The sequence below is a fragment of the Coffea arabica genome, chromosome 7e (genome assembly GCF_036785885.1).
Source record: "Coffea arabica cultivar ET-39 chromosome 7e, Coffea Arabica ET-39 HiFi, whole genome shotgun sequence".
NCBI lineage: Eukaryota > Viridiplantae > Streptophyta > Magnoliopsida > Gentianales > Rubiaceae > Coffea > Coffea arabica.
Genome location: NC_092323.1, coordinates 36,776,734 through 36,793,388, shown reverse-complemented (window position 1 = coordinate 36,793,388; position 16,655 = coordinate 36,776,734). Strand labels below are relative to the sequence as shown.

Sequence of the window (16,655 nt, the reverse complement as noted above, 5' to 3'; positions counted from 1 at the left end):
GAACGGTCGAAAGGAGAAAAAACTGGATCGAAAGTACCAGCTCTGGTGTATTTTCTAGAGCAACATTGGGTCCCTAACTCGTTTGAGAACCTAGAAGGTACGATTTCCGTATTTCACCGTTTAACTAAGATTTGGATAGATCCTGGTAATAAGAAAATTTCGAGAACGAAATTTCTTTAAGGGGGAGAGAGTGCAAGAACCCAAAAATTTCTTTATTTTTTAATCATTATTTTATTTTCTTGCATACAATTTCTATACCTTTCTTTATTATATTAATTTTTGAGAGATCTTTATAAGGGAATTCAGTTGTTAAGATATTTTTCCGGTACAAGTTAGTCTATGTGACGTTAGTAGTGTATATTGGACGTGGGACCCGCTAGTGCAATAAAATTTTGACGACTAGATGACGTTGTATTAGGGAATATTATTTTTACAAGGTGCTCAGAAATAATTAGAGGTTAGATAGGTAAATTAACCATTGGTAGCCAAAAGGATGAGAATAAACCCTAGTGCGCCATTTGTCGTGAAACCAATGGATGGTGGACTTTGACCAAGACTTTCTTACTTCTACTAAATATAAAAATTTGACTAAAATCCCTTTTTATTTTGACTCAATTACTTTATGATAGTTTTATTACTCATTTACTCCCTCAATAGTTGTAATGAATAAGAGATTTAAGAATTTTACCATTCGTTTTATAGTTCGGGTAACTTAGGGTTTTCGCATATTTTGGCCGTATGATCACTTAGTAAGGTCTGTGTACTAAATTTAGTGGTTAAAAGTGAGTTTTATATATAAAAAAAAAGTGTGTGATTAGAAGTGTTAATAATAAGTGCGTGAATCATAAGTGAAAACACTAGTACACGCGAGTTAAGGAAAATAAACTTGAACCGACATGCGCCGTTTGCTACCGACTGAGTACACCACTTGAATGCTACTTTATTACCTTAATATCCTTTCTCTTATTTTAGCTAATTAACCCTAAAATATCCTTTAAATCAGCCACAATCTTTGACCAAGAATAAGAGAGAGAAAAGACAATTTTAAGATTCAATCTTGTTGCGACAAGTGGCAGCAATCCAATCAATTTTGACCTAAGTTTCTTACCTTTACTAAAACTCAAAATTTGACCAAAATTTCCTTCACTTTCTTGTCTTCTTGGCTGAAAATAGGGAGAGAAAAAAGAGAAAAAACTTCATCTTGCATCTTCAATTTCTTCCTCAAATCTTGAGTTCCAACCGTTAAAATTGCAAACTACTACATAAAAGTTACTCACTAAGAAGGTTTAGAGCTTTTGGTGGAATGATTTTGGAAGAAGAAACCCTATGCCACCATCTTTCTTGAGGTTTCAAGGTAGCTTGCTAAGAAAATCCTTCTTTGCTTCTAATAGTTGCAAATTAGTGGCTTAAGGTTGTAGTTTTGATAGTTTTATGAGAACATTTCATAGTTTGAAGTAGTATTATGGAATTTTCAATTTTATAGTAAATTTTCTATGCTCATGTGATGATTAATGATGGCCATGGAGTGATAGCTTTGTTATGTGTAAAATGAAGCTTTTGTATGTGGTTTTGGTTGCTTACAAAAATTCCAGCTTGTGTGGTTAATTTCCAACTTTAGAGAGAAACTGTCTTGTTTCTGACCTGTTTAATTCTCCCTTGTTACAGGCCGAATTAGGCCTAGGTCAAAACATGAAAGTTGTAGGAAATAGAGTTATATAGTTGCCTGTAAAATTTCAACTCAATCTGAGCACTGTACAGTGTGATATGACTAAAATACCCCTAACTGCCAAATGCCCTATTTCATGGGCAGTTTTGAGATTTTACATTTTTGGCTTCGTTTTTCACTTTGATCAGTATCAAATCAGCATTTGGCCAAAACACAAAAATTGTATTCCTATGTTTCATCTTTCCAACACATCTAAAAATGCCTCAATCAGACTTTTGTAGCCTGAGTTGTTGCCATTTGAATCCAGTGCTGACAACCAGACTGACAATGCACTTCTGGTTTGGTAATCTGCAAATTCGACCTGGATCAACTGTGAAATGTGTTGAGTTGTTTTCATGAAAGTTGTAACCCTTTGCCTTAACTTTGAAAAAGTATAAAGTGTACCCCTAATCCGATAAACGTAACTCCAGTTGTGACCGAAACGCCAAGAGACGTCAAACCTGCTATTTAGCTTTTGTCCTTAAAACTTGGTTTCCGGTTGCATTGTTAGACTTGTGTTGTAATTGGATGATTTTGCACCTAGTTACAAGGCTATTATGTTAATATTATTTATGTGTGACTTTGGGACCGAATTGAGAAAAATAATGAAGCCATAAATGGTTGTAAAATAGCTAAATACAAAGGGCATGCTGCCCAAATTTTCACTCGAGAACTAGTTAGATGTACTCGTGACTTGAGCGAAAGGTTTTAGAGTTGTTCATATTTTTAAGACCAACTGCTACCTTTTTTATTCCAACGTCACATTCTTATTTCTTCGCACTAGGCACACGACTTATAGTCGAGTCTCATTTGTGCGTTCCATTTCCTGGGTTTGCGGATGGGGAAACCATAATTGTTTTACCTTGGTTGTTGTTAGGACGTGACGGTGATCAAAACCATCCATTGGGAGAAAACTTTTGAAGTTATTTTTGCTTGAACTGGTGAGTGTACCACTCCCCTGATTAGTTACTTAACTGGTTTATTTGTACTTGAAATCTGTGACTTGAATAACTATGAACTCTGTTTATTCTGAATGAGACGAGAGTGTACTTCATCACACTCGTTCTCTTGCCTGTGTGATCGTTTACTGTGTGAATTTGAATCTATTATCTGTGTCTGTTTTGACGTCGTTTGGAGGCTTGTATCCAATGACCCTTCTGTGACCTCTGAACTCAAATCCTGTGGCTAGTTACTCGAGTCGAGCCGGCAAGGGCCTGGTCGATTTGATAACGAGCCACAGTAGTCTGTTTCTGGGAAATTTTTGGGTATTGGAGACTCTGGATTTCCGATATACTCGAGTATTATCACATCTGTTCTGTGTGTGGTGTTCAGGCCCGGCAAGGGGTATGTTTGGTGGACGGAATTTGACATCAAGTGGGGTCTACGGTCATGTATGTTCTCTAAACGTTGACGGAGAGTCAACGAGGTTGGATCAAGTACTGCAATAGGAATTTGGCTTCTGAGAGCCACCTGTATCCTTCTATCTGAGATGTTTGTTCATTTCCTTATATATTGTGTATATGTGCCTTAAAAATGAAATGCCATGATTCTTGACTACATGTACTTGTGGTACCTCATTGAGCATAAGCTCACCCAATTGGATCCGTTATCTTTGTCTTCCTTACAGGGTTCAATATTTTGAGAGTTATGATTTTTGAAAAAAGAGTCGAGCTAGTGTAGACATTCTTTGAGCATGCTCCTCTGTAACCGAAACCCTAATTGTACTTTGTATACATATGGTTACTATGGCTTGTATTTCAAGTTGACTTGTTGAAGACTTTGATGTACATATGTAAATAAGTGTTTAATCAAGTGTTTCAAGCATAGTCGTTTGAGATTGTACATTTCTATGGTTATGTGAACTTTCTTGTATCCATTGGGGAAATCGAGCGAGTACGAAGCTTGAACGATGAAGAAAAAAAAAATTGGTCGGATTTTGACACGGTCGTGATCCTTTGCTTTTTTCGATGATTCATTTTTCCAAAGTTCCTTGGACCGTTTGATGAGGTTTATGAATGATTTGATCCGTAGTCCTGGTGAGAGTTGGGTAGGTGGTTCGTCGACCATTTAGTTCGCCATAGGGGAAGGTGGGGCCATCACATGAACGGTGGTTGAAAAATGACATGCATAGTGAATTACTTGATAGTATTATGGAATAAAGTTGACGGAGTGTCAACGAAAATCTTGAATCTTGATCAAGCTACTTGAACAAGCTCATGAGAGCCCCATATCCTTTTAATGAATGTGTTATTGCTTAATTAAAGTGTAATTGCTCTATCTTATGGTGGATTACATTCTTTGTGGCTTGTATATTATGTTATTGATTGCATGACCTTCTTGGAAGCTCATTGAGCGAAAACTCACTCTTTTAGTTTGTTTTCCTTACAGGGGGCGAGAAGCTGGGTAATTGATTTCAAAGGGCCGAGTGTTGTCTAAATCTTTGACTTTTGTGTAATAGCATCAACTCTTTAGTTTTGTTTATGACTTGTAAGTTTGAAAACTTGACCTTTGAAATTTTGAGCTAGTGATGTACCTTAAGATTAAAATGATCACTATCTATGTATTTGTTGGAGAATGGTTCTTGTTATTGTCACTTGGAGATATGATTCTTGTTTTGAGGTGGTTGCGCTTGTAACCAAGGTTTCTGAGTGAGCCCTGGTGAGAGCCAAGCAGGTGCCCTGCTAAGCCCTTTAGTTCGCCTTAGGAGGAGATGGAGTCGTCACAATTATCTCCACTAAAAATAGCTAATATGACATGAAATTGATAGTCAAACAAGTACAAGTAGGATAACAAATGCATGAACTAACAAGTAATAAAACATAATTAATCAACCATAGTTAATTAAATATCTCAAACAAACAAGTTCATACTTAACCCTATACATGAAACATAGAAAAAAAAAAAAGAAAAAGAAAACACAATCCAAATTTGTATTATAAATAAACAAAGAATCAAATACAAGAAATAAATGCTAGGAAAGAAGAAACTCTTGCTATTTGAGCCTCCAATTCTCCATCTTCAATCTCCAATTTTCATCCAAGTCAAGCTAAATACAAGATTGGGATTAACCTAACTATCCTCCACTAACCTAAGGAACCAGGAAGATATAGTTGAAAATTTACGTTTGTAGTAGTGTGTCTAACCTCCTAAGTTCTTCCTCGTCTTTCCCTAATACCATGTATTTATGGGAGAGAATCCCTAGCTTAATTGCTTCACGACAAAGTCACTTCTTGAAGACTCCAACATTTCTTGTGTAAAGGCAAGCAAAAATTTTTGAAGCAAAATTAGTCAAAAAAAAATTGTGTAAACATGTGTAAAGTTGTAAATACCTGACATTAAGATCCATGACTTGATTTTTGTGAATACGAGTTGCGTATCCATACATTTTGTAGGTTTGGTACTTTTTGGTGGGGAAAAATTCATATTTTGTCCCTAAACTTTGAGTTAGGGACACATTTCGTTCTTCAACTTTTAGGCGCACCACATTTAGTACATAAATTAATTATTTTTTGCCACATTTAGTTCAAAAATAGTCAATTACTTAATTTGGATGTAGAAAATCACATGTTTAGCACGTGGCCATTAAGTAAAACCAATGTCTCAGTCAAAATTAACGGCCACATCAGTTTTCTCCATCGAAATTGAATATTTTATCATTTTTTGGATGAAATCTGGCCCAAAATAATTAATTCGTGTACTAAATGTGATGTGTCTAAAAGTTTGGGGACGAAATGTGTCCCTAACTCAAAGTTCAAGAACGAAAAGTGGATTTTTCCCATTTTTGACAATTTCTAGAATTGCTCTATTTTTGCATTAAATTTAACTGTAATTTTCTCAATGATGGAAGCTGGAATATCTCTTGCGCCCAAAATACCCTCAATCGTTTAGCACTCTATTTCAGACTCTGGCAACAAAATTCTTGTCTGCATTTCAAAATTTTGACCCCTCTAATTGTATGAATTATATTTTGATGTCTCATGAAATGTTGCTCTAGATCTTAGCTGTAAAACGGTTTAAGAATCATCTCAATCCAATGTTTGTAACTCAAGTTACAATCAAAATACTAGAAGGTGTCAGAGCTGCCTATGCACTTCTTCCTTGTTTTTGCATTGCATTTCATCCATTGATCATTTTGCAATTTATGTCCACTTGAAATAAGTTTCAAATCATTAAGAATCATTAAAACATCTTCTCATTTTACTCCAATTGATGATTGAGTCATCAAATACTACAAAACATAAAGTTTTAACAGCTTACCTCCATAGAAATATGATTTTTCTCACTTAAACCTTATAATGCAAAATTCAAATAAGATCCTAGTTATTTGGTTCAAACTTAAATAAAAACACACAAAACAAGCATAAATAATTATACAAAAACACGTAAAACAAGCACTTGTCGGGAAGCAATGGCGTTGTGATTTGCAGTGTCTGTACTCGGGAAATCATGTGGCCTCCGGAAATTAGTGGGTTTTGCAGTACCATTTATGAGGATTATTACATTGGGTACCATCTTGATTGAGTGGCTAGGACTGATTTTTTTTTTCTTATATGAAGATGGAGAAGTTCCAGATCATTGAAGCCCCCAAGCACTCCATAAATTTTATGTGACAAATTTACCCCTAGATGGTGGTACGAAATATGTAAAATGTGGTGCTGCCACCACAGAAGTCCTACAATGGAAGTGAAAAAATAATTCGAGGACTAAATTGGTTTAAAAAATTCATGAAGGATGAAAATTGGTTTTAGTGTAAAAATTTAGGGATCAAATTGGCGAATTTTCCAAAATATGTACATAAAAGCTTTAAAAAAAAAGTTCTGCAGTGTTTGATTTGACTTCGACTTCTTTGAGTTTTCAAATTAGGGAAAAATCCACTTTTCGTCCCTAAATTTTGAGCACATTTATTTTGTGCTCAAACTTTTAGTTGCAACACATTTAAGGGAAAATCGCTAATTTCGTCCCTAAACTTTTTTTTTTGTCGATTTAGTCCCGATACATTATTTATAGCCAATTTAATCCCTAAACTTATATTTCGCTTCCAATCAAGGAGCTTAGCGGCGGAGCCACCGCACAATTTCCTTCAAGCTCCCAATTGAGCAACCCATAAGGGGTATTTTAGGAACTTCCATTCCGGAGCCATTAACCAAAATTAACCGAAACAAAAGTTTCATAAGAAATACCCACTCAAAACCCAAAATGAAAACAAAAGAATTTCTTGCTCAGCTCTCATAGAAGAGGGGTGGCGGCCTTCAAGCCTGGCTCTTTCTTCGCCGTCTGGTTCTCCCTCATCGCTGCTCAGATCGCCTTCTTCTTCAGCTCCTCCCTCCTGCTCTCTACCTTCAATTCCGTCTCCCTCGGTCTCCTCGCCTCCTTCGCCTGCGCCCTTACCAATTTCTTGATAGGGGTCTTGGTCTCCCTCCAATTCAAGTGGATCCAAATCGAGTATCCCACCATCGTCCTGGCCTTGGAGCACCTCCTGTTCGCGTGCGTTCCCATCATGGCTTCCTCCATCTTCACTTGGGCCACAGTCTCGGCCGTCGGAATGGTCAACGCCTTGCGTTTTCTACTGGATTTTCTCCATCCCCCGTGTGTCGTCGTTCAAGATGAAGCAGGAGGTCAGCTACCATGGAACTGTAGACAGCGGCTGGAGCCGTGGGTGGACCCGCTCTTCTTCGGTAACTTGATCCAAAGCATCCCAACCGTGGCTTGAGTGGAGGAGCTGCTGGGCAACGACCCGTCCTGGGGTGCGGATCGGCTGCATCGAAATGTGTTGGCGCATGACGATTCCACGGTGCGACGGGGTGTCGAGGAATGGGAGAGTAATCCAAGGCTGTTTCCGCTGGGGAACTTTGACGGCGCGATGATCACCATGGGAAGCTCCCCAAGCTCCCCAAGGTTTCCAATGTATGATAATGATTTTGGGTGGGGACAACCCATTGCAGTGCGAAGCGGTAGGACCAATAAATTTGACGGCAAGATCTCGGCATTCCCAGGGCGTGAAGGAAATGGGAGCGTCGATCTGGAAGTTGTTTTAGCAGCAGAGACTATGGCTGGACTTAAGAAGGATGTGGAATTTATGCAGTATGTATCCTCAATCCTGACCGACTCAATTCTAGTGACTCCTCCAGAGGCGCCTCCTTCTCCGTGCACCTGCATCATGAATATTGGACAAAATTTAAACACCCTTAAACGGATGCAGGATTGCAGCCAAATTTCCTCCTCCAAAACAGAAAAAAAAAAAAAAAAAAAAAAACCTTAGTCGAGAAGGAGAGAACAAATAAAAGATTTTTTTTTGTTTGAAAAAAAAATTACCGAAGAAAAAGACGTACTATAATATAGGAATAGTAGCATACAATATCTGCAAATGGTTGAGATCTCAAGCGTGGTGCGTTGAAAAGACAAGAACTTTAATTTTTGTTACGGGCCCACCATTGAAATTCCAAAAATACCCCTTCTGGGTTGCTCAATTGGGAGCTTGAAGAAAATTATGTGGTGGCTCCGCCGCTAAGCTCCTTGATTGGAAGCGAAATATAAGTTTAGGGATTAAATTGGCTATAAATAATGTATCGGGATTAAATCGACAGAAAAAAAAAGTTTAGGGACGAAATTGGCGATTTTCCCCACATTTAATACATAAATTAATAATTTCTAGTCACATTTAGTCCAAAAACGGTAAATTGTTCAATTTGGACGGAGAAGGCTCATGCGTCTAGCACATGGCTATTGATTTTGACTGAGAAATTATTTTAACCGTGTGCTAAACATGTGAGACGCGTGAGCCTTCTCCATCAAAATTCAACAATTTACCATTTCTAGACTAAATGTAGCCAAAATTTATTAATTCATGTATTATATATGTTGCATCTAAAAGTTTGGAGATGAAATGTGCCCCTAACTCAAAGTTTAAGGATGAAAAATTGGATTTTTCCTTTTCAAATTATTAAATCTAATTTTCATTCGACTTTGTTCAGCTTAAGTAAGCATCATAGTTATCCGTCTTATCTTATTTATTCGTAAGTTTTGATACATTTTGGGTTCCTTTGATGGATTTATTTCATGTCAATACGCTTTTGTAATTACTTAATGTGTTAGTTTTGTATACCTTAGTGGTTTTTGTTCTCCTTCTCTTTCTTCTTATTCTGGTTTTTGCACATGGAAATTCTTCTTGTAATTCTGATTTGTGCACTTGAATAATTTGGTTGAGGTTCTCTAATTTTGACGGCATGTTGAATGTTTGGGCTTTCATGTTCTCTGATGGCACAAAGAGCAGCAGAGTAAGAAAATAGGAATAACGCACTTAATTTGTTTTTAATTTTGACTGTGTTAATTCAATTATTTAACGCCAAACTAATCAGGAGTACTAAATGTAGTTAACTCAAAATGTTTCTGACCCGTCCTGATATATGTAACACGTGCTGCACATCTAGGAGTACATTGAGCATATCGAGAGATCTCCCCGTGGAGAGGAGCAATGTTTTGAAAACCGGACCGGACCGGCCGATTCGACCGGTTGAATCACGAACCGGCCATGGCACCGGTCCGGTTCAATGTCATAGTTGACTTTGTCAGAAAATCGATCAAGAACCGGTCGAACCGTAAAAACCGCGGTCGAACCGCTATTGAATCGGTTTTCAACTTTCCTCTTTTTTTTTTTTCCTTTTTTTTTTTTTTTTTGCAAAATGCAGCTATCAAGATTCGAACTCAAGACCTTTGTAATAGAAGACCAATGTATTAACCGTTGCACCATCACATCCTATTAGTTTTTTCTGATAACTTATTTATATAAAGCAAACACTCATATTTCTTTTTTCCATTTTTCTTACAAAATCTCATCCTCTCATAACTCTTTCTTTTTAATTTTCAACTCTCTCTCTCTCTCTCTCTCTCTCTCTCTCTCTCTCTCCTCTTTTTTTTTGTCACTCACTTTTTAATCAAACCTCTTTATTTTTAATTTATTGATGTTTTCTTCCATCTTTTAATTTTGTTTTTGTCCATTAAATTGAAAAAAGTTCAAAAAGAATTATATTTTTAACCCAAATTATTTAATGCTACAACCACTCACTTTTATCTCATTTTTTGTTTCTTATCAAGTTTACATTTCTATTTTCGATTTTCTTGACTTCCTTCGAACTCCAAACTTCCTTTTTTAAATTGCAATCTCTAAAACGTAAATTAAAATTTAAGTTCACAATATCTAAATTCTCATAGACGTGAATTTTGTATAATTTCAAAATATTGTGATATTTTTGGGTTGGATTTAGATATAATTGAAATTGAGATGAAATTTATTTGTTTTAACTTATAATTTAAAAAATTTATTTTTAAAAAAACCAAGTTATTAAAAAATAGTAAACCTTTCATCATATAAAGTATTAAATTAATCCATTACATGTTTTATTTTGTACATATATATATTTATATAAATAATTTTTTAAAAAATTCATTGAACCGAGGTTAAACCGATCCGGCCGATTGAACCTCGACCCTTTCACTTCACCGGTTCAATGAACGGTCCGATTTTTAAGCAGTCTCTTTCTTTCCAGTCTCTTTCCCCGTTGACTAGACTAGCCAACAGTGGCAGTTTCCAGTCTCTTTCTTTCCAGTCTCTTTCCTCGTTGACTAGACTAGTGTATATTTTTTCTACTTTGTGAGGCAAAAAGGCTCCACACGCAAATTCATGTAGAATGGTGGAGTATACGCGTACTGATTGACTTGTTCAAAGGGAAGGAAGTTTGTGTATTAAATTGGCTTTCGGGCAAAGAGACTGTTGGAGATTAATCCCTGCAGTCTTGTATCTTTAGTTACTCATTTAGACCTGATAGATCATGGATACAGTAAATGATATAGAGAGCGGGATTCAACTGGTCTCTAGTGCCTCAAATGATCATAATGGTTGGATTGACATCTCATCATCATCTCTTGCCAGAACATGGACTTACGATGTCTTTCTTAGTTTCAGAGGCGAAGATACTCGTAGAAATTTTGTGGCTTATCTGTTCCAAGCTCTTTGCAACAAAGGCATCTATACTTACAAAGATGATCAGAGATTGGAGAAAGGCAAATCAATTTCACCCGAACTCTTGCAAGCAATCCAAGAATCGTTGTTTTCAGTTATAATATTCTCCAAGGGCTATGCCTCCTCGACGTGGTGCTTGGAGGAACTTGTAAAGATCATGGAATGTCACCAGATCATTGGACAATTTGTTTTGCCAATATTCTACGATGTCGACCCGTCAGACGTACGCAAGCAGAGGAACAGCTTCGCTGATGCCTTTGCCAAACACGAGAGAGATCAGAGCCCAGAGAAGGTGCAGAAGTGGAAGGAAGCTTTGTCTCAAGCAGCTGGCTTATCGGGCTGGCACTCTTGTAATTTCTCAGATGAGTAAGTCTTACTAGCTTGATCGTTGCCTAGCTAGCAGATATTAATCTTGGACGTAGCCCAGTTAAATTCTTCCACATATTCTTCTTTTTATTTAGCAGAAAGATTTAATTGACAATGGAAACAAGTATTATTGGAATAGTTTATGAAACAAAATGAAAATGAGACTTGTTGAAATTTTGGAACTTTAAGAGTGACTCTGGATTGATAAAGATCTCGTGGATGGATCTGAGGAGCTGATAGTGTTAAGAATAGTCCAGTATCCTGGGCTCAGGTTCTGCCCACAAACCCTGGCTTGGTACCAGCGGATCTAAATTCAGCAGCAGATCAAGGCTTGGACCAAAGCGGATTCAAGAGTGGATCCAGTACAGAAAGTTCCCTATTATCAGAATTGGATCCGCTTCAGTGCTAAAGGGACCCGTCCATAGATCCCCGAAGGCCTACTTTAGAACCCAATCCATGGATGGATCTGCAAATAAGGCAGATCCGTCTTATAGTGATCAACTTTTCTGAAACATTTTTTGACATCTTTTTGTATTTGAAAAAGTTTTGGTGCTACTTTTTGACATTCAGAGCGTGACGTGATTGAATATGTCCGATCATTGTGTGGCCTTAATTGGATACATTTTTGCTATAAATAATAACAAGTTTCTAGCAAATCAACCAACTTGAATCATTTGATCTTTTATTAATTTGAGAAACTTGACATTTGCTATTAAGTTTTCTCTACTCTAGTTATATATGTCCTAGAGGTAAATTACCATATCCTATAGCAAATACTCTGCGGTTAGAGTAATTAAAACCTTAAGGATAGTAATCAATCACGTTTCAAGAGTTCTTAATTCTCCTATATTCTTTGTGAAAAGTTTGCTATAGAATTTTCTGCACGTCTAGTGTGCATTTGTACTGCCCACATTAACAAGTACACCAGCTTGGTGGGATTCCTTTACCAGCCGGGATAGAACGAGAATGTGTATACATTTTTGTCGGGGCAGGGGATAGCAAACTGAGCTAATGATCGAGTAGTCCCATTGTAAAACCATTTCTTGTCCAGAGTACCACTTAGGAATTCATCTTTAAGCAGTTTGTCATAGCACAATAAATGTTTGATCAGTTTCTTTTGAGCAAAATATTTATCTGATCAAAGGTTGTAGATTGTTCCCAATCAGATAGAGTTAAAAGGATGACTACTTTCAATGAAAATTTCACCATCTAGCCAATTGGATCTTGCTGCTATTTCAGCCACACTAATTTTGTGCATTGAAAGAGTATTATCATATCATGAGAATTTACAACCGCCATCATTGGTCCATGAGACCTGTCAGAACATAATATGAAATGATAGAGATTATTGCTTTCTCAAAACATTTTGTCACTGATCCAAGGCAATATTCCTGGCCGCTATCAGTGTGCATACTTAGACAACTCTCTCTGTCACATATGCGTTAACTTCAATATGCCCCGTGCTATTTTCCCTTTTCCGCATGCTGCACAAGCACTCTCTTGTTCTTTTGAAAGTACATAGTAACTTAATTCATCACTCACTCTTAGCCTTCTACTCTACACCCTATGCACTCAGGATCACCCTAGTTCCCCCCTCTTAACCAGCTCTGGTTTCACATGTAGGGTGTTCAGATTTGTTGGAGCATTTCACTGTAATAATACTGTGGAGACCAGACATATTTGGCCTGTTTTCACTTTTTTTTGAATAATACAGTCTGTTACTGCTTTATATTAAGCTCAACTCAAAGCTGTGTTGAGGTCTTACTAGCGGACACTAGTTTCTGCTTTCAGCTCGTTGCAGATTGAGACACGAATTAATTTCACAATACATTTTGAAGTTATTACTTATTAGCACATTGTATAAGACTATTTAGCATGTTTGTTTGCAGCAATTAATTCAGTCTGTAATATTACTAATGTTGTGCTTGGAATTTTGATTAATCAACAGCAATGAGTTGGTCGAGAAACTTGTTCAAGACCTACACAGTCAGTTGCATCATTTTGAATCACCACCTGGCGAACATAATCTAGCAGGAGTAGGATCTCGTATGGAGGAAGTCATTTCGCTGATGGATTTGAGAAGTGCCGAAGCCGTCCGCATAGTAGGAATCCATGGGAAGGCTGGAATAGGCAAGACAACTATTGCCAGAGCTCTTTTTGACAGATTATCTGATAAATACGAAGCTGCTTGTTTTCTGGATGATGTTGGCCAAATTTCCAGTAAACACGGAGTGGACTATTTACAAGAAATCCTCCTCTCTGAGATGCTCAAGCTAAGAAATGTGAAGATAAGAAGCACAAGCGAGGGGATGAGTATGATGACACGCCGGTTTCGACACCTGAGGTCTCTAATTGTTCTTGATGATGTGGACCACGCAGACCAGTTGAAGGCCTTGGTAGGAAACCGCAATTGGTTTGGGGGCGGAAGTAGGATTTTCATAACAACAAGAGATGGAGAGTTGCTGCTCAAATATGGAGCTGATAGTACATATAAGGTGTGCGGATTGTCCTATAAGGAAGCTAAACAGCTCTTCACTGTGCACGCTTTCGGGAGCAGAACTCCTGGAGCTTTCAGACAGCACTTCATTGGTCCAATTTGTAGTATTTGCAGACTTCCCTCGTCACTTAAAGCCTGGGCTTCTTTGGTCCGCTGTCGAGATGTAGCTTGGGGGGAGATTTTCAAACCAATTGGTTCCGTTTTGGGGGGTTGTCTCGTTGCTGCTTACCTGATAGGGTTCATTACTCTTTTCATAATAGCCATCAAAGTGATCTTTCTTGGAGCTGATTTTCCCGACTTCATGAACCCAAGCAAAAGAAAATATTCCCCGACTTTTTCTTTCCACCCATTTCCTAAGAATCCCTAAGGCACTTGCAGGGATGGATCAAAGACTCGGCCGAGTCCGAGACGACTCGGTCGGAGTTTTCTGATATGATATCGGGACGAGGTGATTTCGAGATACTTGACTCGTTGAGAACTCGATCGAGAAATCTCCATCAAGGGTAGAAACGGCCAAGTCACAGTCGACTCGTCGTGATTTTCTTTTGCTAATTTTACAGATTTTTTGCTAATTTTTTATTATTTTTGTTTAGAATTTTTTTTATATTATTCATAATTTTTAGAATATTAAATGTTTCAAAATTTACGTTTCGTCGAAACCGCGACCGATATGTCAAAATCAACGTAGAACGGTTCAGGCTGCAACTACAACTGCGACTGTGACTTTGAACCATGTCTGAAGGTGCTCCACAGTTTCCACCATCTTCAAACTGAACTACTGTTTAACTTTTGTTATATTTTGTGTTGATCGTTTTCGATCGCAGTTTTTGGCCATCTTTTTGGTGTTTATTTATTTAGGTGGTGGAGCAACAGTCATTGGCACTAATATTAAGTACTAAAGTCTAAACTACTTCTGGAATTCATTGAATCAGGTCACAGAAGCCATGTATAATAATAGAGATGAATCTTTCCACAACCACTATATTGGCTTACTTTTTAACTAGGGGTCGAAGTACTACTCTACAACAGACACTTAGAAAATTGTTTATCCACAACATTAGGTCAAGTACTGCCTTTTTTTTTTTCTGAACGGCCTGGAGTAAACTAACTTCATTCTAAGATAATCATGTCTCTTATTCCTCTAAAAAAATCTGAAAATGTTGCCCCATTAATCGATATAAAACGCGTATTGCCATCACATATTATGAAAACTGAGTAAATTTGTTGGGATGTTAAATCAACAACCAGGCTTGTTGGTTTAATCCAATAAGGATTTGATGATTTAGTATTTTAGTTTTTCAAATTTTAGGTACTTTTAAGTTGTCAAAGTATGTTTCTTAATTTTAGGCACTAAAACTTTCACGTGTACTAGTTTATGCTGACAAAGAGGGAAAATGTTTTGAAGAAGATTGAAAATCATTCTCAAATTTGATAGTTGCCTTGTACGATCTGTGCATCTCACCTGGTTGAGGATGCCTCCACAAACCAGTTGAAAGGAGGGAGAAGACCATAAACACTACGAAAAATAGAAAAGAATGTTGCAAGGCTTCCTGAACCCAGCATTATTAGAAACTTGGCTTCTGTCTTTCATGGGAAACACATGTTTTCCGTTATAGTGGAACAGGCCTAAACTTGCAGGACATGATACATCATAAAGAACAAGGCCACATTTGAAAAACTAAATCAGGCCTGGGTTCTTTGATCCATGCCATAAATATCAGAAATTTGAGGATCAGTGGACCAAAGATAAGAAACCGATTTGCCTTGTAGACAATGGCATGGTACAGAGGATCCTTCAGTTCGCAGAGATACACAGAACTCTGATGGTGCAGAACTCATTGAAGGCCATCTCCGTGTCAGCTCTTATAAACAGGAAATATCCTTATCCTGCTTCCTCAACTCTGATTTCAAACTAACCTTCCAAAGCAATTTCAGGCTATCAGAAGTCCTCTCACGTATCTGCCTTCCTCTTAGCCTGCATGGCAAGTCGAGCATCTCTCCTGCCCAAATTCCTTGTAATCAGTACGTTGCAAGAAAGATACCTTATCCAAATACTGATTCGAACTCTTTTTGTACGTTTCAGGCTCTTCTTCCAAACCTTTATTTTCTTCTTTGAACTCTCTACAATCTTTCTTCGTTTGGTCAAGCACAGTGAGCATTGACTTCTTTTTCACTTGTTCAAGAACAGCATAACAGCAGAAGCAGGGCCAGTTGAAGCTTTGCCTTTATCAAATGCTTCTTTTCAGCTGGTATCAACGAGTTTCTTGACTTCAATCTCTTCACCAGCAAGTCTCGAACTTCAGTAACCTGCAGGTGTGACAAAGTCTTTATAAAGAATAGCAGTACATAAGCTAAAACTTTAATAGAGAGAACCATAACTCTGACAATGCAGCTACTTTATTAAGGAACCCATTCAGTCCACTTGAGGATAACTGGAACTCAGAAATGTGCTAAGGTGACTGGAGTGATTAGGATCAGCTCTCTCATACAGGTTTTACATGACAACTTTTAAATTTCTCCAATTCATCACAGAAACAAAGATGAATCTTCAATCAGAATTCAGCCAATAAGCAGCACTGGCCAGATTGAGTTTACACTAATACAGTATACGGTACTCAGGAAAATCTTAGAAAAGACGCTAATTATATCCAAGAGGGAACAGAGATCAGTCAAATTAGTTGCAATTCATGTAGGTAAATACAAGCAAAGCAATACTTTTTCCCCCACAGACATAGCAAGAATCCTTAAAGATAGAAAAATCCTCCAGATCAAGCATTGTGAACAAAATAATGAGTGCACCTCCGTTCTCCCTTGGCCCGAACTGCAGCATCAGCATCTTTAACTGCTGAAAGAGCAGCTGAAGCAAGCTTTTCTGCATCCGTCACTCACTAATACCATTTTCAATGATACTGGGATGCTTCTCAGGTGTGCCTTCTGCAGTTGATGATGTCTTCTTTAGTGCCAAACCAAGGACATTCATTCGATTCTGGAGTACAAAAACAAAGGAAAAGAAAAACTGTATCTGGCTCCCAATGGTTATGCTATATAATTTTTTGGAAAAAAATATAGAA

General features: G+C 37.5%; 1 protein-coding gene across 1 annotated transcript; it reads left to right on the top strand.

The window, feature by feature from the left end:
* The first annotated feature begins 10,424 nt into the window (after positions 1–10,424).
* Positions 10,425–14,418, top strand: LOC113701455 (disease resistance protein Roq1-like). The gene is made up of 2 exons (XM_027222118.2): positions 10,425–11,087; positions 13,036–14,418. The coding sequence occupies exons 1-2, from the start codon at positions 10,531–10,533 to the stop codon at positions 13,949–13,951; spliced, it is 1,473 nt and encodes a 490-aa protein (XP_027077919.1). The 5' UTR covers positions 10,425–10,530; the 3' UTR covers positions 13,952–14,418.
* Positions 14,419–16,655: the final 2,237 nt, after the last annotated feature.